General features: G+C 62.9%; 3 protein-coding genes across 9 annotated transcripts; 2 read left to right on the forward strand and 1 right to left on the reverse strand.

Annotated features, from left to right (window-relative positions):
* Positions 1 to 3,107: 3,107 nt before the first annotated feature.
* On the reverse strand, positions 3,108 to 8,134 carry PML (PML nuclear body scaffold). 3 transcript variants are annotated; one of them, XM_084532235.1, is made up of 8 exons: positions 8,017 to 8,134; positions 7,235 to 7,355; positions 6,269 to 6,815; positions 5,297 to 5,877; positions 5,074 to 5,126; positions 4,651 to 4,722; positions 4,333 to 4,552; positions 3,108 to 4,044 (listed from the first exon to the last, which is right to left on the reverse strand). In XM_084532235.1, exons 2-8 carry the CDS (start codon positions 7,278 to 7,280, stop codon positions 3,962 to 3,964), a joined length of 1,602 nt encoding a protein of 533 aa, XP_084388361.1. In that variant the 5' UTR covers positions 7,281 to 7,355; positions 8,017 to 8,134; the 3' UTR covers positions 3,108 to 3,961. The 3 variants fall into 3 exon arrangements, with proteins under 3 accessions (XP_084388361.1, XP_084388360.1, XP_084388362.1); XM_084532234.1 differs by lacking the exon at positions 8,017 to 8,134 and adding an exon at positions 7,618 to 7,758; XM_084532236.1 differs by lacking the exons at positions 7,235 to 7,355; positions 8,017 to 8,134 and adding an exon at positions 7,618 to 7,713.
* A 155-nt stretch (positions 8,135 to 8,289) lies between these two features.
* Positions 8,290 to 12,321, forward strand: STOML1 (stomatin like 1). 2 transcript variants are annotated; one of them, XM_084532237.1, is made up of 7 exons: positions 8,290 to 8,450; positions 8,631 to 8,737; positions 8,840 to 8,989; positions 9,386 to 9,589; positions 10,077 to 10,296; positions 10,896 to 11,099; positions 11,632 to 12,321. In XM_084532237.1, the coding sequence occupies exons 1-7, from the start codon at positions 8,303 to 8,305 to the stop codon at positions 11,832 to 11,834; spliced, it is 1,236 nt and encodes a 411-aa protein (XP_084388363.1). In that variant the 5' UTR covers positions 8,290 to 8,302; the 3' UTR covers positions 11,835 to 12,321. The 2 variants fall into 2 exon arrangements, with proteins under 2 accessions (XP_084388363.1, XP_084388364.1); XM_084532238.1 differs by having other exon boundaries at positions 10,899 to 11,099.
* A 752-nt stretch (positions 12,322 to 13,073) lies between these two features.
* LOC311442712 (protein PML-like) lies at positions 13,074 to 20,714 on the forward strand. 4 transcript variants are annotated; one of them, XM_084532239.1, is made up of 8 exons: positions 13,074 to 13,217; positions 13,767 to 14,266; positions 14,636 to 15,216; positions 17,445 to 17,482; positions 18,418 to 18,649; positions 18,785 to 18,846; positions 19,285 to 19,423; positions 19,678 to 20,714. In XM_084532239.1, exons 1-8 carry the CDS (start codon positions 13,200 to 13,202, stop codon positions 20,436 to 20,438), a joined length of 2,331 nt encoding a protein of 776 aa, XP_084388365.1. In that variant the 5' UTR covers positions 13,074 to 13,199; the 3' UTR covers positions 20,439 to 20,714. The 4 variants fall into 4 exon arrangements, with proteins under 4 accessions (XP_084388365.1, XP_084388367.1, XP_084388366.1 ...); XM_084532241.1 differs by having other exon boundaries at positions 18,788 to 18,846; XM_084532240.1 differs by having other exon boundaries at positions 13,770 to 14,266.
* Positions 20,715 to 21,307: the final 593 nt, after the last annotated feature.

Consider the following 21,307-nt stretch of genomic DNA (forward strand, 5'->3'; position numbering starts at 1 on the left):
TGCGGAGGGCATCACAGCCTCGAGCACGTGGCGTGGGTTCCACCCTCACCAGGCTCAGCGTGGGGGGGGTTGTGAGGCCAGTTGTGCCTCTGCTTCCCATGGGCAGAGCCACGGGAGTAAGAGCAGCGCTTTGTGGCAGCCTCCTGGGGAGAGGGAAAGGTCCAAGAGAGGACAGCAGAGGATGGAGACGGGGATGGGCGCATGGATGGGGGCATGGATGGATGGAGAAGTGCATGGATGGGTCCATGGATGGATGGGTGACTGAGCAGGCTGCAGAGCCATCAGCCTGCCCACACCACACCTCAGCCCCAGGCATCCTAATTTTTTGCAGCCCCTAAATGTGCAGAAGCTCAGCTGAGGGCCAGACCCTCTGCTGGTGCTGCCCCTGGCTGGAGGACCCCCTGAGGTCAGTGGGGACTTACTGGTTTCCACCCCTGGATGTCCACCTGCAGCCTGGAAGCACCTGGGGGAGCAGCCCTCTCCACCACGCTGGGTAGGGGGCTTGGATCTTTAAGGAGGAGAGAAGCAAGCCTCCAGGTAGGGCCTCCTGGGTTCTCCAGCTTCATCCCATCTCCTCCAAGACCAGGTGAGTGCATCAGGTCGCGGCGCCAGGAGCATCCTGGGGACAGGGCCTGGCTGGAGGTTGTGGGGTTCTTTCCTCAGCTTTCCTCCAAATATTTAACAATCCTCACTGCCCAATCCTTGCTCTCGACCCTGGGATCCAAACCTGCTTGGATGTTAGCAAATAGCTGTTTTTATTAGGAATATAACCCAGCTAACCATGCTCAGGCTCACCGGGGCACATCCTCCCCTGCCTCGCATCTCCCCCCACCCAGGCCATCCAACCTGAGTGATCCTGCAGGCTGTAATCAAATGCAGAGCAACTGGCCCTTTGGCTCTAATTAGTTTTGCATGAGTGTTGGGGGAAGAAATCCATTTTCATAAACAGAAAGGATTTATGCTGCTCCTTCTTGCCTTTTTTTTTTTTTTTTTTTTTTTTTCCCTGCCAGTCCCAAAGCACTTTGCTAAGGGCTAGCAGGGAGTCATTTTATGAATGGTTTAGATTGAGCAATGCATTATTAATAACAGCCAATCAGGCAAGCAGCGTATTATATATCATTTCAGGAGGTTCGCTTAATTCTGGGGAGTTATTTATTACTCTTCAGGAAAAAAAAAAATAAAAATCTTTCTTCTTAGTACTTTGGCCTTGAAGGGGGATCTGGGTGGGAGGCCCAGGAGGGGTTTGGGATCTCCACATCAGGATGTTTCTACCCCTGCAGGAAGGGTTTTTGCTGTCGTCTCTTCACCCTGGGTCTGCCAGTGCCTGAAGTCCGTCTCTTCTGGGTGCCAGCTTGTAAAGAAAGCACCTCTGCAAAAAAAAAGGCTAAGTTGGGGAATGGCTCAGAAATTTGGGAACGTATCGTGAGGAGCTTATCCCCACACCCTGCTGGGGTCTCTGCGGCCCCCAGGGCTGCCGTGGGGAGGCTGCTGCTGCTGTTAGTGACTCCCCCAGCCCGCACAGACCTGGCCGTGCACAGAAAGCCCTGCTGGAGGAGGGAGCCCCCTCCCTACTGGGGTACCCCAGCTGCAGCCCCTTCCTCCAGGGCCGGGCTTGCCGCGACCAACACCGCCGGAGCCCTTTCCTCGCCGCCTGGATGGGGTTTATGGCAGCTCAGGGCAACGAGACGGCTAATCTGGCCCCCGCAGCCCGCTGACTTCGCTATTGTTTTACAGGACTTTGATGAGGCCAAGTGACAGCAAACAGATGGGGCCAGCGCCCCTTGTAGCCAAGCGCCTGCTCCCCGCGCACAACCCCGGATTAGACCGCGGAGAATCCCCGGGGCACGGGAGGTGCCAGCTCCTCAGCAGGAGCCTGAGGGGGCTCCGGGAGGGTTGCCGAGGGGTGGTGAGATGGTGCACGCGTGGGTGCCTGCACACGCTTGTGCAAAAAGCAGTGATCGGGGTGTGCGTGTGGCTATCCAAAGGGGACACCTGGCGGTGGCTGTGGCGCACTGCGTGTCGCGCACGGGCTGGGTGACACCGCTGGAGAGCCCTGCGTGTCCCCAGTACCCCTAGGGGAAAAGGAAAAGGAAGGGCAGAGACAGCTCGCTGTCCGGCATCCTTTATTTCACGAGGATTTTAGTGGCTCTGATGGAGTGGCTCGTCCCCCCTGGGGCTGCCCCAGAGCCCTGAGCGCTTTTATGGTGGGGGCAAAGAGGGGACGGGGCTTGCAGGAGCAGTTGAACACACAAGATGTTGGAGATGGTGGCACCAAGGTGCTGGAGCAGCTCGGTGCGGGGGCTGCAGGAGGTCCTCATTGCCCCCGGGTGCCTGCGCCCAGGGCAGCTCAGCTCCCCCCCGCTGTCCTCAGGCCTCCTCCAGCTCCTTCACCTATTTCCCCTTCCTGGGATGGGGTGGGGGGACCCACACTGAGAGCCCAAAACCCAGGAGCAGGTGAGAAAGAGCAGAGCCCCAACTGCTGCTGGTCCTGAGCATGGGGGGGAGCCAGGCGATGGCCAGAGGGACACAGCTGGGGGCTCGTCCCTTCCTGCGAGCCTCGTGTGGGTGCAGCTGGTGCCTAAATTTGGGGTGTCAGTGTGGCTGAGACACTTTGTGGTGCCAAAGGACCTAAAGGTCTGCTTGGCCTCTGGGGGAAAAGGGGACTGAACGGGCCCAGGAGGAGGCTTGGTGGCTCCAGGCTCAAATCCCAGCCCTGCACGAGGTGGACACCCCCGGTGCCAGGTTCCCCACGGGAAGGGCGACGCACTCAGGAGGCTCCAACCTTGATTTTGTTCCCTTTCCCCCAGGGACAGTCCTGTGCCACGCACGTGGCTCCCTGCACGCTGCCTCTCTGCCCCCTCACTGGGGTAATTTCCAAAATATCCCCACCTGGAGCACTGGAGACATGGCCAGGTGAACATATACGAGCATGGGAGCAAATCCAAGTGCTCCCAGCGGGGGGAGATGGGTCTCCGAGCAGCAGGGTGTGGGGATGGGGTCCAGGGAGGGATTTTTTGCCCCACTTTTTTTCCCCTGTTAAAGGTGAATTAGAAAAGCAAGGAAAAAAGCTAAGGGAAATGAATCAGGAAGTCAGCAGCAGGCTGGGATTTGGTCTGGAAACAGCTTTATTGAAGAATAATAAGAGTTTCTGCACGATTAACTCATACAAAAGAAAAAATAAAAAAGGCTGGGAACCCCTCATTCAGCCAGCTCTGCAAACCCACCCCTGGCCCCAAATCCATTTCCAAAGGGCCCCCCTGCCAATGCTGGTGGTGGGGAGATCCTGGCAGGGATCCCATGGCCCATCTAACAACCCCTGCATGGGGGAGGGGGTGCTACATTCAACTTAAAAACATGATTTTTGTATAAAAATGGGTTTTGTGCTGCGGATGACCTTCCCAGGGAAGCCTGCGCTAATCCCCTCGGCACGGGGCGGCGAAGGGGCTACGGCACAAATCTCCTAGGGAAAGCAGCATTACGGGAGTGGGGGTCTGGGCAGCTCTCCCTGCAGTGGGGTGAGGGTTGTGTTGTCTGAAGCTTAGGGGGAAAAAAAATAAATGAGTTGCTACCCTCCATCCCCATCCTCCATCCCCACCCTCCATCCCCATATCTGCCCCTCCTGGGGACTCCGTGACCCCTGGTGAAGAACTGCTGGGGGTGATATCAAGGATGGTTTCAGGCTCCCAAATCATTTAATCCTTTAATTCTTTCCTGGGGAAGAGTCCAAGCCAGACAGCTGTCCCTCTGCCCAGAGCTGGTTTGCCACGGGAAGGAAGAGGCCATCGGGATGCCCCGTAGGGTCAATTTGGGGATGTTGCCACGTGGGACCCGACCTCCAAGCGAATCCAAGTGGGCTTTGCTGCCTCCCAGAGCGGGGAGGTGACCCTGGCTGCTTCAGAGGGGATGAGGAGAGGCGGTCTGGTCCTTAGCGTGGGCAGGAGGACGCGGGGACGGTGGTGGCTCAGCAGGGAGGCAGGTCCGGCGTCACGCTCACCACCGTGTCCTCCTCGCTGTCCTCCGAGCTGATGATGATGCTGTTGTCTTCTGCAGGAGGAACGGGATGGGGCTGAAGCTTTGGGGGGGTGAATCCAGGCAGCCAGAGCTCCTAATTAGTCTAATTACTTGCCCGTGCCATGCCCCGGGCTTGGTTTTTGGATGTTGAAGGCAGGACACGGGGCTGTGCCCATCCCCACCCCATGGGGTTCTGCTTCCCCTTCTCTGCCCCAGTGGGGTTTGGCCAAGGCCCTGAGTACACCGGGGTGCCCAGAGGCTGAGAAAAAAGAGGGAAACCCCCATAAATTTGGGGTGGGGGACTCCATCCCTGCTTCCCACCTGCATCATCAGTGCAGCTCCTGCCAGCCTTGGGGACGCTGCTGCAGTTGTGGCTGGTTGCGGAGGTGCTGGGCTCCCCTCTGCTGTCCCGCTGGGTTGAACTGGGCTCACTGGGGTCCGCCGTGGCGTTGTGCTCCAGCTTCAGCATCTTGGGTGACACCTGGCTGCCCCTTTCCACCTGGGGCCGCCAGCGCTTGCACCGTGCGGTGGCAGCGGGGAGCTGCAGGGGACAGAGCAGGGGGGATGCGGGGTGCCGGGGTGGCCCCACTGGGTCCCCAGAGGGTCCTATTCCCCCGGGGTGCTCCTCACTATGCTCACCTGCATGTCCCCGAGGCTGATGGTGAAGGTGGGCACGATGCCTGGGCTCCCACGCTGGGCGGGCTCCTCTTGCTGCAAAGAGAGCGAGGAGCAGTGGTTAGGGGGCCTGGGGGGCACACAGCTCTCTGCGGGACTGGGGTGGGCCTGAGTGGGGGGGGGGAAACTGAGGCACAGCGTGGCCAAGGCTTGTGCTGGAGCTGCTTGTTTGCAGGGTCAGGGACAGGCACTGCTGGCTGGGGACAGGGGAGTGACTGTGACAGTGACAAAGCAGCTTCATGGGGGAAATCCCTGTGTTTTTTTTTCTTGTTGGCTAAGAAATGGGGGATATAGGATGGGGAAGGCTTGCAAAGGTAGAGGTGGCAAGCCCTGGCTGACGCAGAAGCCCTCCCCAGGTGGCTCTGGGATGAGCCATGGCTGTCTCACCTGGTCGTTCTCCAGGGCCACCTCCACCACGGGGACAGCCTGGGAAGAGGTACCTGCAACAGAGCGAGCAGCGCTGCGGCACGGCCCCTGCAGCACCAGCCCAGAGGCCGCAGCTCTGCCCCCCAACCTTCCCTGTGGGACGGCCGAGCGCCCTGCAAGAGTGCCTTTGGGCAGAGAGGCGGGCGACAACCGTCTGCTTCCATCCCTGGCACTAAATCCTCACCTGCGTGCCCCTCGACGCGCTCGGCCAGCGCCTGCAGCCTGGCGCGGCACTCGGCGAAGTCCCCGTGCTGCGCTCGGCCCCCGGCCGCCGCCGGCCGCAGCCGCTGCAGCTCCCGCAGCGCCTCCCTGACGAAGGGCTGCATGTCCATCACCTCCTGCTCCGTGGCGTACAGCCTCATCTTCTCCACCAGCCGCTCGCCCGCCTCCATCCGCCGCAGCACGCCCTCCACGCGCCGCAGCTCCCCCGCCAGCTCCCGCCGGCCCTGCTCCCGCCGCCGCTCCACCAGCCCCAGCAGCTCGTCCTCCTCGCGCCGCACCAGCCGCACCAGCTGCTCCACGCGCTGCCGGATCAGCTCCCGCGTCTCGCCGCTCGCCGCCTCCAGCCGGGCGGCCTCCTCCTGCAGCGCCGCGCGCGACGCCTCGAAGCCGCCCCGCCGGCGCGCCAGCTCCCGCCCGGCGGCCGCCAGCTCCTCCTGCCGCCGCTGGATCTCGGCGCGGATGTCGCAGTAGAAAGGCGAGTGCTGGGCGTCCAGCAGGGCGCACGAGCAGCACAGCGGCTTCTCGCACTTCTTGCAGTAGATGCTGCCAGGGGAGGGAGCGAGCTTCAGCCGGGGGTGCTCAGCGGGGTTTTAGCCAGAGGGGAAACTGAGGCACGAGGTGGGGGATGCTTTGGGCACCCCACGCCGCACCCTGCTGCGGCTCTGGGGTGTTACAACGGACCCAAAGGCTCTCCAAAGGTTGCCCGCAGAAGCTGGGTGTGCCCCATCACCGGAAAGTCGGAGGGGGCTTTGGGCAGCCTGCTCCAGGAGGTGGCACACCGGGGTGAGCCTTGGGGTCCCTCCCAATCTCTCCAGGGACTGGGTGAGCTTTCGGGTCCCCCCCAAGCCCCAAGCGTGGTCCCAGCCCTGCAGCCTGGTGCAGCCCCGAGCCCCCCGGCTTGGGGACAGCCCCGGGGACACGTCCCCACGCTGACCTGGTGATGTGGCCCTGCTCGGTGTGGCCGTGACTGGAGCAGAAGAGGGTGCAGGACTTCTTGGTGCCCTCCAGGAAGCGATGCGCCGACTCGGCCCGCAGCTCCTCCACCTTCCTGGCCTCGTGGCTCCTCTTCTTGAAGAACCACTGGTGGTCCTCAAAGCAGCCGGGGCACAGGAACTCCTCGCACTCGGAGCACCAGACGGCCGCCGGCTCCCTGCGGCAGCGGCTGCAGCTCAGCACCCCGCCGACGATCCTGCGGTAGACGCGCAGCCTGGCCTGCAGGCTGGCGAACAGCACGTTGTCCACCTCGGGGATGCCGTTGGCCTGCGGGATGGCCTCCTGGCACACGGGGCACTGCCCCACCGGCTTGTTCTCGCTCAGGCAGCCCAGGCACAGGCTGTGCAGGCAGGTGAGGAGCTTCAGGCTGGGCGATTCCTGCCGGCAGCCCTCGCAGAGGACGAACTGGAAATCCTCCTCTTCCTCTTGTGGCCGGGGGGGTGCCGGCTCCATGGGGGCAGAAGGCTCCGTGGAGGCAGCGGGGCCGACTGCAAGGGGAGAGGAGCAGGGGGGGTCAGGCAGGAATTTGGAGATGGGAAGATCCGATCATGTGCTCAGAGCCATTTTTCTTTCACTTTTGCTTCTCCAGTTTTTGGAAATCGGAGGGGAATTGGCGGTGGGGGGGTGGGTTGAACCTCTTTGTGCCAACCAGCCCTGTCCCTAAAAGTCCCCTACAGCCCTCCCCAGCCCACCAGTGAGCCCCATAATAAAGCAGGGTGCTCCCCCCTGTATTCCCCCCCACCCTTTACCCCTTTTCCCACCCCACGGAGCCGTCTAGCACCCCGGTTGTGCCCCCCCCTTTCCCCCCAGTGCCTGCAGCTCCCTTTGCATGGGGGGTCCCCACTGTGCCCCCCCAGCCCTTTGGCCCCCTGCAAAGCAGCGAGGACCCCTCCAGACACCCACTTACCATCGGGGGTCCCGGAGGGCCGGGGGGTTTCGGTGCTGCCGGGCATGCGGGTGGCGCGGGGGGGCCGGCTGAGGGCTCAAACTTTCGTTTCTCCGGGCAGCCGGGGGAGGAGGAGGAGGAGCTGGGGGAGGAAGGAAGGATGGCGGGAGGGGGGCACGGTGCCAAGGGGCAGGCTGCTGGGGGAGACAGTGGGGTCATGCATGGGGTCCCCCCTATCCCACCCACACATGGCCACACGCCCCCACCAACCCCCCAGCCCCGCACCGCACTTTGGGGTGCTGGTTTTGGGGGAAATGCCGGGTGTAGGGGGGGTGTTGTTACGGGGGGTGCAGGTTTGGGGGACGCTGGTACCCAGGGGGTGCTGTTATGGGGGATGTTGGTACCTGGGGGATGCCGGCACTATGGGATCGGAGGGCTCAGCTGCTTTGTAGGATCCCTGCGCCTGTCTGGCTGCTGCCGCCTTTAGGGCTGCACCCCCGGCCCCAATTCAGCCAGGGGGGCTTAAAAGCGCCCCCGTCGCTCTCAGCGCCTCTCTCCGCGGGGTCCCCACCTCCCTTTGCCGGCTGCCGAGCTGGAGGAGCGGCGTTTGGGCGGCATGGGAAGGCCGCGCCGGAGCAGGAGCTGCTGGGAAAAATCCCTCTGCTCCGTTTTTATAGGGTCAGGGCTCCCTGCGGGGCCGGGGGACCCTCTGCAGCCCCCCGAGGCGTGAGCTCGGTGGAGGACCCGCTCCTCCCCGCGGCTGCCGGAGCAGATCCCGAGCAGGGCCCCCCGGAAAAGCTCACCCAGCCCGGAGCCTTTCGGTGCGGTGCCGTCAGCAGCCACATGACGTGCGGACCAGGAAGCGCCGGCAGCTCCCTCCTTCCTCGCCGCCAGCATCCTCATCCTCGCCGCGGCCTGGGGGTCGCCGGGAAGATGGCAAGTCCCTGGCCCCCAGCCCAGCTGGGGCCCCGGCTAGGAAAACACGGTGAAAATTGCTTTATTTGAGCAGGCGCCCTCCGGCGCGGCAGCAGGGCTGGTGTTTGGGGTTTCTGGTTTGTTTTTCTCGCTGCCTCTCCGCCCCGCTGCGCGATGTTCAGCCGCTCGGGGTACCAGGCTCTGCCCCTGGGGGACTTCGACCGCTTCCAGCAGTCCAGCATCGGGCTCTACGGTGCTCAGAAGGGCTTCTTCTCCTTTGGGGCCAAGCAGGACCCCCTGGCACCGGTTGGGAATGGTGCAGGTGAGCTTAGAGGGGAGGTGCTGCCTTCCCGTATATTGGGGTTTCTCTGTAGGGTGTCGCTCTGGCTGGCTGCCCTCACGCTGCTGCCTCCCCTGGGGCATGGGGAGAGGCACGGTTGGGGCGTGCTGGTGGGGAAGGGGGTGTGGGAGTGGGTGCACATCCCCTGCTGCCCCCCCCCAGAGTCCTCCCAGGGCTGGCTGTCCTGGATCTGCCACGGCATCATCACCTCCCTGGTCTTCCTGCTGATGGTCGTCACCTTCCCCATCTCGGGCTGGTTCTCCTTGAAGGTAAGGAGCGTGGCAGCGACCCATCCCCTGCGGGGTGCACAACTAGCTCCCGGCACGGCCCGGGGTTGTCCTTTTGCCCTGGCCCACGTTTTCCCTTCCCAGATCGTGCCCACCTACGAGCGAATGATCATTTTCCGCCTGGGCCGCATCCGGGCGCCGCAGGGACCCGGCGTGGTCCTGCTGCTGCCCTTCATCGACCACTGGCAGCGCGTGGACCTGAGGACCAGGGCCTTCAACGTGCCCCCCTGCAAGGTGAGCTGCCCTCCAGACACCCCCGAGCCCCCCGGAGTGGCTGGGTTTTCACGTCGTGCTGCCCACAGCGTTCGTTTTCTCCACCCTCATGGGGGGAATCGTGGGGATCCGCACCCAGGATCCCCCTGCCTGGGGCTGGAAAGCTCCCCTTGACCTTGCACGCCTTGTTCAACGCACGTTGAACATCTCCAAGACATCAACCCCTATTCTGACGTCTCCTGATAACAGCTGGAAGCTGGCTTTGATATTCAGATCAGCCCAAATATCACCGTTTGGGTTGGGTTTGTTCCTTACCACCCTCCTATTAAAGGGATCTAGAGCCGGTTCCTGGCTCTCGGGCTCTCGGGCTGGGCTATGGGGTGAGGAAGGGGAGAGATCCTGAGTCCCTTCTCCCAGCTGACCTCCAGGGACGGGGCGGTGATCTCCATGGGTGCCGACGTCCAGTTCCGCGTGTGGGACCCGGTGCTGTCCGTGCTGGTGGTGAAGGACCTCGTGGCGGCCACGCGCATGACGGCGCAGAACGCCATGACCAAGGCGCTGGGCAAGAAGAGCCTGCGGGAGATCCACGCCGAGAGGCTGCGCATCGGGGAGCAGCTGCTGGTGAGGGCAGCCTGTGGGTTTTATGGGGTCGGAACGCGTGGGGTGCCAATGGGAAAGGATTTGGGGGAAGGAAGCAGGGTGGAAGGGCAGTGTCTGCTGCCCTCCATGGGCCAGGGCGAGAGCTTTTGGGTTAAACATCTACAGAATAGGATCTAAAAGGGGGTTGGAGTGATACGGTGGCAACTTTGGGGTCTCTGGGGTGGTCTGGTGGAGCCCTGTGCCAGCCCGTGGTGACCAGGGGAGCAGCCTGGGAGGGAGCCATGGAAAGAGAACCCACCAGAGCCGTCCTCGTCCCAGCTCCTTGGGGCCAGGAGAGCCCCTGGAGGAGCAGGGCTGCGTGTGAGAGCAGCCAGACTGCAGGAGGTGGCCTGGCAAGCCTGGTCCACCACCCCGAGCCCAAAACCAGGGGTAGCAGGAGCACAAAGGAGCCGCGGGATGCTGCCGTAGCTGGTCTCCCCGCTCCCTTCCCTTCTTCCCGACTCTGCAGCTGGACATCAACGACATGACCAAGTCCTGGGGCCTGGAGGTGGACCGCGTGGAGCTGACCATGGAGGCTGTGCTGCAGCCCCCCCGTGAGACCCCCACGGGACCTCCGGCTGCCGTGCCCCCAGTGCCCGGGCTGGACGGCACCGCGCAGCAGCTGGCTGCCCACCTCCTCGGCACCACCCTGGCGCTGGCCAGCAGCGTGCCCAGTGCCCCGGAGGCAGGTGAGGAGGACAGGAGCTCCTCTTTTTTCCTTGGGGTGTCCCCGCTGCGTGCCCCGTTGTGATGAGAAGGGGCTGGGGAGAGGAGGAGAGGGTCTGCGGGAGCTGGGATGGGGTGCGGGGAGCCTGGAGGGAACAGAGGGCAAGCTGGGGGAGCGATGGGGAGATTTTGTCTCCGTGTGCTTTGAGTCATAGGGCGAAGACAGGCAGGAGGTATGAGGATAGGCATGTCTCTTCAGGCCCCTTCTTATTCCTAATACTGAAAAGCTGTAGCCCACAGTTGCTGATGGACTGCCTGTGCCATTTCTTTGGGTGTTTCGGCTCTGGGAGGAGCAGCACGAGTAGGGAAACTGGAACCAACGGGGGCGGGAGGAGGAGGCAGCACGCTGACCCATTTCTCGGAAACCCCACACCGATCTGTGCCCGGGAAAAGCCTTTTGGGAACATTTCCCACCCACTCGGTGGGAAATGGAATGCGCAAAAGGCTGTTCTCCTCCTCCCGCTGAGCTGGAAATCCTCCGGATAAATGGGTTTCTCTGCTCCCTGGGGACCAGCAAAGCTCGCCACCCAGAACTTCCCCTCCTGTGCCCCTCTGCCCCCAGCAGACAGCGTGGAGACGGTGAGCGAGGTGGAGCCTGCCGGCGCTCCCCACCTCGCCCGGAGGACGCCGAGCGCGGACGAGCTGCTGGCAGCGGTGGAGCCCGTCCTCTGCGAGGCCCTGGTGGGCCAGGTGGGAGCGTCCTTCCAGGTGGACATCGCCCTGCCCGGCGGCGCCCGCAGCTCCTACTTCATCGACCTCTCCTCAGGTCGCCGCTCCTTGGGGTCGTGCGGTGCATTTGGGAGGGTTTCTGGAGCCTCCCCGAGGGGGTTCGTGCTCCTTGGAAGTGCGAAGTGGCCTCTGGTTTGGGTTAAACATGTGGGTTTTCCTTCAGAAAGAGAGCACCGGTGGAAAACCGGCAGCCAGGTCTCCTCGTGGCTGGCCGAGTGGGATGGATCAGGGGCTGGTGGCTCTTGTCTGCCACCGGCCCCAAGGGGGACACGTGTGGGGAGCACCACAGCCGCACTGGCATCCCCTCATCCATCCCCCACGGGCACTACCGGTGGTTTTTCTGGTGGCCACGGCCAAAGCAGGACAGGGCTGGGAGGCCGACCGCTGGAACGGGACATCAGTGGAGCAGTGCAGGAGAAATTTGTCTTCAGCAATGACTGCTGCCTCCAAATCCCCCCTGCCAGCCCCTTGTCTGCCACGTGGCCCAGACTCAGTCCCTGTGAAATGATGGGGAAAATGCCAGCAGGCAAGGCTGGATCCCAAACCTCTCCGCTTCTTCCCCCCTGCAGGCAGCGGGCGAGCTGGCCGCGGCGTCCCCCAGGGCAGCCCCGACGTCGTCCTGGAGCTGTCGGAGAAGGACCTGCAGGACCTGGTCCTGGGCGAGCTGCGCCCCCTGAGCGCCTACATGAGCGGGCGGCTGAAGGTGAGGGGCGACCTGCACCTCGCCCTGAAGCTGGAGGAGCTCTTCAAGGCAATGAAGCAACGCAGATAGAGCGTGGTGGCGCGCGCGTGTCTTGGTTGGGGCGGAAAGCAGGACCCCAAAGTTTTGGGGGAGTGCCCTGGAGGCCCTGCTGCCCTCCCCGGGGAGCTGGCAGGAGGCAGGAGAAGACCCGAGCAGGGAAACTGAGGCAGCAAAAGCTTCACCCGCTCAGTGAGCTCCGCTGCCAGCCCTTATCCTTGTTCTCACCCCACGCTGCTGGGCAGGAACCAGTCGGTGCCCCAGCTCGGGGACGTTGCAGCCGGGTTTGGGGCTGAGTTTGGGGGCGTTTTGGGGAATGCCCAGCCTGGAGGCAGCCAGGCCCTGTGTTAAGTGACCGCGCTAATTGTGCTTCGACGTGCTTCTTTGCATGCGTGCCGTGAGGTCTGTCCGCAGGGGGGTGTGTGCACTGTATATAGGCGTACACAGATATCTATTTATTTTGTAAGCTTCCTTTCTATCACCTCCGGGCGGACAATAAAGCTGGTCTGGGGGCAGCTGATGAATTCTGCGGGCAGGATTTGGGCCAGCTGTGCTCCTCAGCCCACCCTGCTGCACCCCGCGGTGCCTCAGTTTCCCCAGGGGAGCTGATGCCCGTGGATGGTGCTGCGTGGGGGTGCCGCGGGCTCCATCTCACCACGCAAACACCCCAAGCCCTACCAAGAGTCTCTCCAGGGATGCTCAGCTCCCCTCCAGCACCCAACATTTCGGACTCCGGGCAGCCTCAGCCAGCCCCAGAGCAATTTGCAGGACCAACAGGACGAGGCTGACTGGTGACATCAAAAACTGAGACATTTCACACCAAACCACCTGCTAAATCTCTTCCTCAAAGCTTGGGGCTGGGTGGCACCAAGCAGAGCAGGGGGCTCCCCGTCCAGCTAAAGGCTCGATTGGCCTCATTCTTCCTTCCTTGGGCTACATTTTGGGGACCTGGCGGGCAAATATCCCCTCTTTGGGGGTCATCCCCTCTTCGGAGGTTGTTCCCTGTTGGTGGTGGTCCCCTCCTTGGTGGTGTCCCCACCTTGGTGGCAGTCCCATAGCTGCCAGCGGCTGCTCCCAGCACATCGCTGGATGTTGGATGGGGCGGATGGGAAGCAGGGCACAGCGCCCCCCGGGACAAAGAGGGCCATGGAGATGCTCTGCAGAGCTCCACGTCCCCTCCAGGCCCCCTGTCCCCCAGGAAAAGCCCCTTTGGTGGCAGAGCCCTTCCTGCCAGCCATCAGCAGAGGGCTCTGCGCTGCCGGCCTGCCCACCTCGAAGGTGGAGCCTGGTTCCAGCGCAGGAGAAATCGAAAGTGGGCTGAAGGAGCAGAAAGAAGGAGCAGAAGGAGCAGAAGCCAAAGGGAGGCTCGGTGGCGAGCTGGGGGTCCCTCACTCCACCATGGCCAGCCCTGACCAAGTGAGCCCCTGGGCAACGTCGGGATGCTGCAGGGGATGGGGAGGAAGGGAGGATGCTGGAGGCCACGGGGTGGAGAGGCTAACGAGGAGAGGGAGGACGTCAGCCTCTGCTGGGAGGCCAGGATGGGAGACAGAAGGGCTGGGAAGGGGGCAAGAGGGGAGCTGGGCTGGGGGGAAGGAGGCTGGGGAGGGGGATGCTGGGGGTGGTGGGAAGTGCTGTGCCCTGGCAGGATCCAGGATGTTTCATTGTGTGCCTCCACGGACCTGTTTTGGGGGCTGGAGGCTGGGTTTGGGGGCTGGAGGCTGGGTTTGGGGGTGGGAGGCTGCGTTTGGGGGCTGGAGGCTGCGTTTGGGGGCTGGAGGCTGGGTTTCCTGCTCCCCACCCCATCTCTCCTCCTCCCCGTGGGGTCCCCTTGCACACAAACCTCGCGGCACGGCCAGAGGGAAGCGGGAAGCACCACGCTCCTCCTTCCTCCAGCTGTGGTTTGTGAAGTTGGCAGAGCGCTCAGTGGCCTTCCCTCTTCCCTCTTCCTCCCTCCCCAAGCAGCAGCAGCAGCAGCAGCAGCAGCAGGAGGAAGAGGAGGATTTCGAGTTTGTCCTCTGCGAGGGCTGCCGGCAGGAATCGCCCAGCCTGAAGCTCCTCACCTGCCTGCACAGCCTGTGCCTGGGCTGCCTGAGCGAGAACAAGCCGGTGGGGCAGTGCCCCGTGTGCCAGGAGGCCATCCCGCAGGCCAACGGCATCCCCGAGGTGGACAACGTGCTGTTCGCCAGCCTGCAGGCCAGGCTGCGCGTCTACCGCAGGATCGTCGGCGGGGCCGAGCTGCTCTGCGACAACTGCAGGAAGGAGGGCGAGTACTGGTGCTCCGAGTGCGAGGAGTTCCTCTGCACCACCTGCTTCGAGGCCCACCAGCGCTACCTCAAGCGGGAGAGCCACGAGGCCAGGAAGGTGACGGACATCAGGGCGGGGGCGCTGAAGGATTTCCTCGAGGGCGCCAAGAGGACCAGCAGCTTGGCCTGCTCCAACCCCACCCACAAGAACCAGACCCTAAGGTAGGTCTGGCGTGCTTGGGTTCATGTCACCAAGCTCGTTGGTGGCTCTCCGCTGTCCCCGTTGGAACGGGTCCCCGAGATGGGTGGGAGGGTGAGCTCTGGAGACCGGGGGGAGGTTTGGTGGGGAAGGTGGTGATGGGACAGGGGACGAGGCTGCTGGAGCACAGGAGGAAGGCAGCTGGTTTGGGCAGGAGGAAAGGGTGTGGGTGGTGGTGCTGGACCAGCTTGGGGGCGTTTTGGGGGTAAGGAGTCCCCCAGATGTCTATGGGCATGATGTTCAAACACCCTCATGGAGCAGTTCTTGCAAAGTCCCTTCTTCACCCTGGTCCGTGCCCTAACCCCCCGCTCCACCTGCGCTTGGCCCCGCAGCATCTACTGCAAGAAGTGCGAGAAGCTGGTGTGCTGCATCTGCGCCCTGCTGGACACGCAGCACGCCGGGCAGCACTGCGACATCGGCGCCGAGATCCAGCGGCGGCAGGAGGAGCTGGCGGCCGCCGGGCGGGAGCTGGCGCGCCGGCGGGGCGGCTTCGAGGCGTCGCGCGCGGCGCTGCAGGAGGAGGCCGCCCGGCTGGAGGCGGCGAGCGGCGAGACGCGGGAGCTGATCCGGCAGCGCGTGGAGCAGCTGGTGCGGCTGGTGCGGCGCGAGGAGGACGAGCTGCTGGGGCTGGTGGAGCGGCGGCGGGAGCAGGGCCGGCGGGAGCTGGCGGGGGAGCTGCGGCGCGTGGAGGGCGTGCTGCGGCGGATGGAGGCGGGCGAGCGGCTGGTGGAGAAGATGAGGCTGTACGCCACGGAGCAGGAGGTGATGGACATGCAGCCCTTCGTCAGGGAGGCGCTGCGGGAGCTGCAGCGGCTGCGGCCGGCGGCGGCCGGGGGCCGAGCGCAGCACGGGGACTTCGCCGAGTGCCGCGCCAGGCTGCAGGCGCTGGCCGAGCGCGTCGAGGGGCACGCAGGTGAGGACGTGCGGAGGCCGGGGGGAGGTTGGAAGCGGGGCCGGAGGTCAAAACCCTGCAGGAGGCAGTGTTCTCCTTGGGTTTCAAGTCTCCTTCTGCGACCTGACGGACTCTTGCTCTTGGGGCGTGCTGCCGTCCCCTGGATGCAGTTGTAGCGGGAGGGCTGGGACCGGGCTGTGCCATGGGCTAAGGGAGGTTTGTGGCACCTGGATGTGTGGCACACGGAGCAGAGGCTCACAGGGAGGCTGGCATGGGGAGGACTGGGTCACCTTGGCACCCTCATGGGGCTGTGGCACGTGCAGGTGTCCCGTCTGTCCCCAGGTCCTGTCGGCCTCCACCCCGCTTGGCCTTGCTCAACGTGGGCTGCTCAGGGCGACCTGGGGCAGTGAGTCCCCCTCTGTTTGCTGCCTTGGGATGGCATATCTGACCGGGAGGGTGAAGGGCTTCCAGGGACACCTGGGCTGGCCACAGGTGGGTTTTCCCAGGTGTTCCCCAAGTTCTCCAGGCGGGATGTGGTGCTTTGGGAACGGCAGAGGCCATTGCATCCATGGTGTGTGCAGAGATGGAGCCAGGAGCGGTCAGGAGGCGTCAGCATCCCTCCTGCAAATGGGGGGAGAGCAAGCGACGTTTGTGGGGTTTTCCGCTCCATCCCCTTGCTGCTGTCAGGGCTGATGCCATTCAGACCTGGGCTGTGTCCTCCTTGGCAAGCCGTGGGCTTCCACAGCTGAGCTCCCCAGGGCTGGAGCTTGCGGTTTCCTGGGGATGAGCTGCCTCCCGCACTGCTCCTTGCATCTCCCCCCACGGTAGGCAGCACCCCTCCAGCTCCCCTCACCAGAGCAGCCTGGCAGCACCTCCTGACGCCCCTCTCCTGCTCCCTTCAGCCCCGGTCCCCACAGCAGGTACCTCTGCTCCCCGTTGGGACACCCCATCTGAAGATGAGAGCACCCCAAGCCTCAGCCTCCTGCCTCAGCCTCCTGGGGAGATGCGTCCCGGCCGGGGAGGGGACACGTCCCTCGAGCAGAGGGATGAAGAAGCGGAGGAAGGCTCAGCATCACCTCGTGGGACCCGTGGGGACACCGCACCTCTCCCCAGGACCCCCCAGGCCTCCCCGCAGGAAGATTTCGGCTCCTGGGCCAGGTCACACACGCAGCAGGTCGCCGAGCTCCTGCGGGTCGCCTCCTGCTTGCTGCGGGCTCACTGCAGGTCCAACAAGCACCTGGCAGCCCTGTCCCGGGGCGTGCAGTCCATGTCCCACTCCCTGGGTGCCCTCGCCTCCACCGTGGGGACAATTCTGCAGCCGTGCTGCAGCCCCCTGGCCGTGCCCACCCCCTCGCAGGGCTCCCAAAACCTGGACTGGCCGACGCTCCCCTCCGACCTGCTGGAGCTGTTCCCCTCCAGCGCCCTGCAGGGGGATGAGACCGCCCCAGGTCCTGCAGCATCTCCCCCTGCCCGTGAGCCCCCCTCCAGCCCCCCGAGGTCTGTGTCCCCCAGGGAGCGCCCCCGTAGGGGCAAGCGTGGCTGGAAGCCCAGCAGCAGCCCCGGGAAGAGGAGGAAGAAGAAGTGACATCGCTGTCGTGGCACCATGATGATGCTCCGAGCAAGGAGGGGTGCACGGAGCCTCGTCTGCAAGAGGGAGCTGCGGGCAAGATGCCTGCGCTGGTCTGCGGCTGCTTGGAAGCCCCACTGCGTGTCCCCCCAGGGACCAAGCTCTTTGCTGTGCCAATAAAGTCCTCCTGGGCTGAACTTTTGTCTCTTGCTGGTGTTGCAGCCTGGAGGGACCCTCCTGAGCCCAGGGGCTTGGGGCTACCCAAACCGTGCCCCGCTTCTCCATCAGGGGTTTGAGTAGGACCACGGCAGCTTTCTGCCAAAGCCACAGGAGCCTCGGGGACACCGGGCTGGGGTCGGCGGGGTGGCATGCCCCCAGCTGCCAAATCGTGTTAACTTCTCCCTGCATGATGCTACTGACAGCCTTTTTCCCTTCCCAGCATGTGCAGGCACCTCCACGAGCTGCAAACCCAGGGGGGAAAGGGTTTAATGGCAGGGTGGGCAGCAGGGCGAGCAGGCAGTGCTCCAACCCAGCCTGCAGCCTCGCTGCTTGAACTTGGCCTCTGCAGCATCTCCCGGTGGGGTTTGTGGTTACCCACAGCTCCAGCGTCCCCGTGGCCACCTGCACCTTCTGCACCTCCAGCCCTGCTCGCTCTCAACCCGCTGTGTTTTTGTTCTTTCAGAAGCTGCCCCTGCTCCAGCCATGGAAGACTCCCACCAGGTGAGGCTTTCTGCTCGTGTTGTGCCGGGATTTCATCTGGGGCTACCTTTGCTCAAGCATTTGGCTGCTGCTTCCCCGCCTGCTTTGCTTTGAAAGGGGAGCTGGGCTGCAGAGCCACCCTGGTGCGAGCTCTCTGCTGGTTTCCAGTCCCACCCCCGGACTGGGACTGGTCTAGCATCACCACGCACAGCCCAGAGGGGTCCTGCCCTGGGGATTTGGGGAGGGGCTTGGGCAGGGGAGCATGGTGCCAGTGATGGGGACGTGGTGCTGGGCACAGCAGAACCTGTCTGGGCAAGACGAAAGTTTGCTTTGGGCAACACGCGGGGCTGGGAAACCAGCTGGAGCACGGCACCATCAGCCATAAATTGCCTCTGAGGCACCAACGGCCATTAATTACACTTCCAGGAAGAAGCTTCTTCCCTGTGCCATGCCAGCTCTCCAGCTCACGCCCCTTGCCACCACTGCCTGCTCTCCATCTCCCGAAATAGGAATCCTCTGCTCTGCTTCATCTCGCCCCCTCCCCAAGCCCTTCCGAAGCCCAGGACCCCCCTCCCCATACACACACGTCTCCAAGCACCAATCTGCCACCCTCCCACCTCCTGCTCATTGCTCCCACCTCCGTCCTTCTTTTGGTCCCCACATGGAGCCATCACATTCCCAGGCTGGTATAAGGGGCAGATGTTTGCTCACCCAAGCAAGGTGCGTGGTGGGACCTGCACTCACACCACATCTCACCTGCCTTGGGGTCATTTCCTTGGGATCGTTACCTTGGGGTCATTACCTTGGGATCGTTACCTCGGGTTCAAACGAATGGCCAGAGGTGGCAAGGCTTGGGGATCCTCAGTCCTTCCCTCAGACCTCTGCATTGACCAAGGACCAAAATATCCACCCTGAGCACGCGGGGACGCTCACCGGGCTCTGCTTTGCCCACGTAGGCCCCCTCTACCTCCACTCCTGCCAAGAGGAAGACAGACAAGAACACCAACACGCTGCCATCCCCAGTGAAGGTGATGAAGGTTGAAGAGGACGACGACGGATGGAACATGCTGGAGGAGCCGCAGAGGCCGAGCTGCGAGGAGCAGCCTGGGACCAGCTTTTTGAGACTCGCCATGGACGACAACCTGCTGGAAGGCATGCTGGGTGCCAACGGGGGGCTCTGCGGCTTGGGTAAGCGGTGTGCCTGAGGCTCGTGGTGTCCTGAGCAATGAAGCCACGGGTGGAATTTTCCACCGTGGTGTATTTTTTATCTGTGGCTTGAGGGGGAATCTGTCGGAACTCACGGGCATGTCTTTCCTACCCCAGCAGATAGCAATAATCCCAGCTTGGAAAGCGCTGAAGAGGACAGCGTGGATGAGGACTCCAAGGTGAGTGCAGCTCTCCGTGCTCAGCCGTGTGTTGCTCGCTGTCTAAGCCACGGAGGCTGCACCACTTGGTGCTTCCAGACCCCCAGGGCCGTCCCAACAGCCCCTGGCAAGAAACTCTTCACTCCCGAGCACCAAAATACCTCTCTCAAAACCCTTCAGCTCTTTGGTAGCCCCAGCTTTTCTGCCACCTTTGAGCAGAAAGCCAGTTAGGATGGGTCCAAGCAGGCCACCCCCCATGGACACGTCACGTTGGTCTGGGGTGCTGGAGGAGGCAAGGCTTCATGGCCAGCTGGAGGGGCTTCTTACACCCCAAGGGCTCCAGCAGGCAGTTTGAATTCATTTCGGGGCTGTGGTAACCTCCAGGACACTTCAGCGCCCAGAGCTGCAACCCCAGTTCTTCTTGAGACATTTGATAAGAGCCAATTTTTGCTCCTCCAGGACTCCAGCCTGCTGGAAGGTCTCGGTAACATGCTTGATGACAGCACCAGCGAAGAGCACCTGGGCTTCCCCATCCGCCTCCAGAACACAATGGACACGAGACAAGGGTCCCTGGTCTTCTTTGACGTCAAGATTTTGAGTAAGATCCTAACTGGGGATGCCTTAAGCCCCTCTCCTTAGTCCACTCTCCAAGAGCTGTAGGAGCCCTCACATTCGTGGTGTGGGGCTGATCCAGAAGCTGAGGGTGGAGGTGGACAAAAGGATGGATCCCTCATCCCCCCGCTGCCGTCAGGGCTGTTAGAGCAGCCCAGTCTGTTTTATTTCCCCATCGAGTAAGACTAATTCTGCTTATCCTTCGTTTCTCCTCACTCTCTTCCCTTGTTTCTTCTCCAGAAAACGAGATCATCCAGATGGCAGTGGTCGACGGGGAGCAGATACTGCCAGTCCTCATCCAGCCGGTGAAATGTTTGCCCAGCCTGATGGCCAAAAACAGCGTCTGCGAGGTCGGCCTGAGGAGTCTGCTTGGCCACCTCCACGCCGTCCACAAGCCCATCCTGGGTGGGTTCAGGTTCTGCTCGCTGCCCCTTCCCACCTTCCTGGAGGCTCTGACGGTCCTGGGCAAGAGAGAGGAGTTCAGCTCCGCCGTGTACGGCTTCCTGGACGTCCTGCCCCTGATAAAGGAGAAGGTCCCCGAGAGGGACAACTACAGGCTGAAGAACTTGGCCAGCACCTACCTGTGGCGGGACCTCAGTGACCACAGCGCCATGGAGAACGCCAGGGCCGCGAAGGACCTGTGCGAGGTGCTGGACATCGACCTGCTGAAGAAACCCAGGCTGGTCCTCAGCCACGCCAGCCTGGAGTGCTGGGCCTCCCTCCAGCCCCTGCTGGAGGAGAAGCTCCTCAACAAGGCGTCAGCCCAAAGGCTGGCCGCCTGCAACGTCGGCCTCTCCGAGCTGTGGTCCTGCCACCGGCACGACCCCGGGCAAGGTCTCCAGAAGCTGCGTGCTCTGGTCAACGCTCACCGGCACGGCTCCGAAAAGAAAATCCACAACCTGAGCAAGGTGCAGGTCTACTTCCAGCGCCAGCAGGATGAAAGCCACGAGGCCCCGGCGGGCAGCGATGTGCCGAAAGATGTAAAAAACAAGGAAAACTGAAAAGGAAAACTGAAAAGTGAAAGTTGGCGCTGCCCTGTGGCCTGGCATCCCGGCTCATCCGCAGCGAGCCCTGCAGGCTCACATCCCTGGTTTTACCTCCAATGTTTCCTTGTCTGGTGGCTCTGGTCCTGGCCCCGCTCCCGACACCTCGCCGTGCCTCCGTGTCCCCTCTGGGCTCACCAGACTGCCGGGGGAGCTTTCCAAACACTTTCTTGGGGATGGGTGCTGCTGCCCGGAGCGTCCGGCTGCAGATGAAATAAATCGTTTCTCTATTTTGGTGTGTGTCACAAATAGTTTGTCTCTGCTCCCCAATCCCTCAGCGCCCCCCGGTGAGCACCGAGGGTCCCCTGGGACCAGGAGCAAAGCCCCGAGCTGCCCCCAGCGCCCTGCTGCGCGGAGCCACCCTCGTCCCCCTCCTCGATTTATGGCCTCCAGCACGAGGACCTGGCCTCCTCCCCCTCGGGGATGCCTCATTTCCCATAAAAGCGTTATTATTCCTAATAACGATTTTTCTACTCGGTGTTCGGGTACCGCTCATCCCAGCCCCGGTCCGGCCCGGGAAGCGGGATGGGTCTGTTCAGGGAGGGGTTTAAACAAGCGTTTTCCTCCCTTTTGCTAAAATCCCGCAGGGAATGCTGCTCGGAGGGAGGATGCCACCGTGTGGAGGCTCGTCCCGCAGCAGCACGGCCGTGGTTTGGGCTGGGGGGTGGGCTATGGGCTCCACGATCCCCCCCGGGTCCTGGAGGCTGTCCAATGCCCCAATTGGAATTGAAATTCCCCCAAGAAATGCAGGATTTTTTGTTCTTTTCCTTTTATTATTCCACCTGATTCGAGATGAAATGTCCTCTTCTTCTTCCTGCCCTCAAATC

Source organism: Aythya ferina (genome assembly GCF_964211825.1).
Source record: "Aythya ferina genome assembly, chromosome: 11".
Taxonomy (NCBI): domain Eukaryota; kingdom Metazoa; phylum Chordata; class Aves; order Anseriformes; family Anatidae; genus Aythya; species Aythya ferina.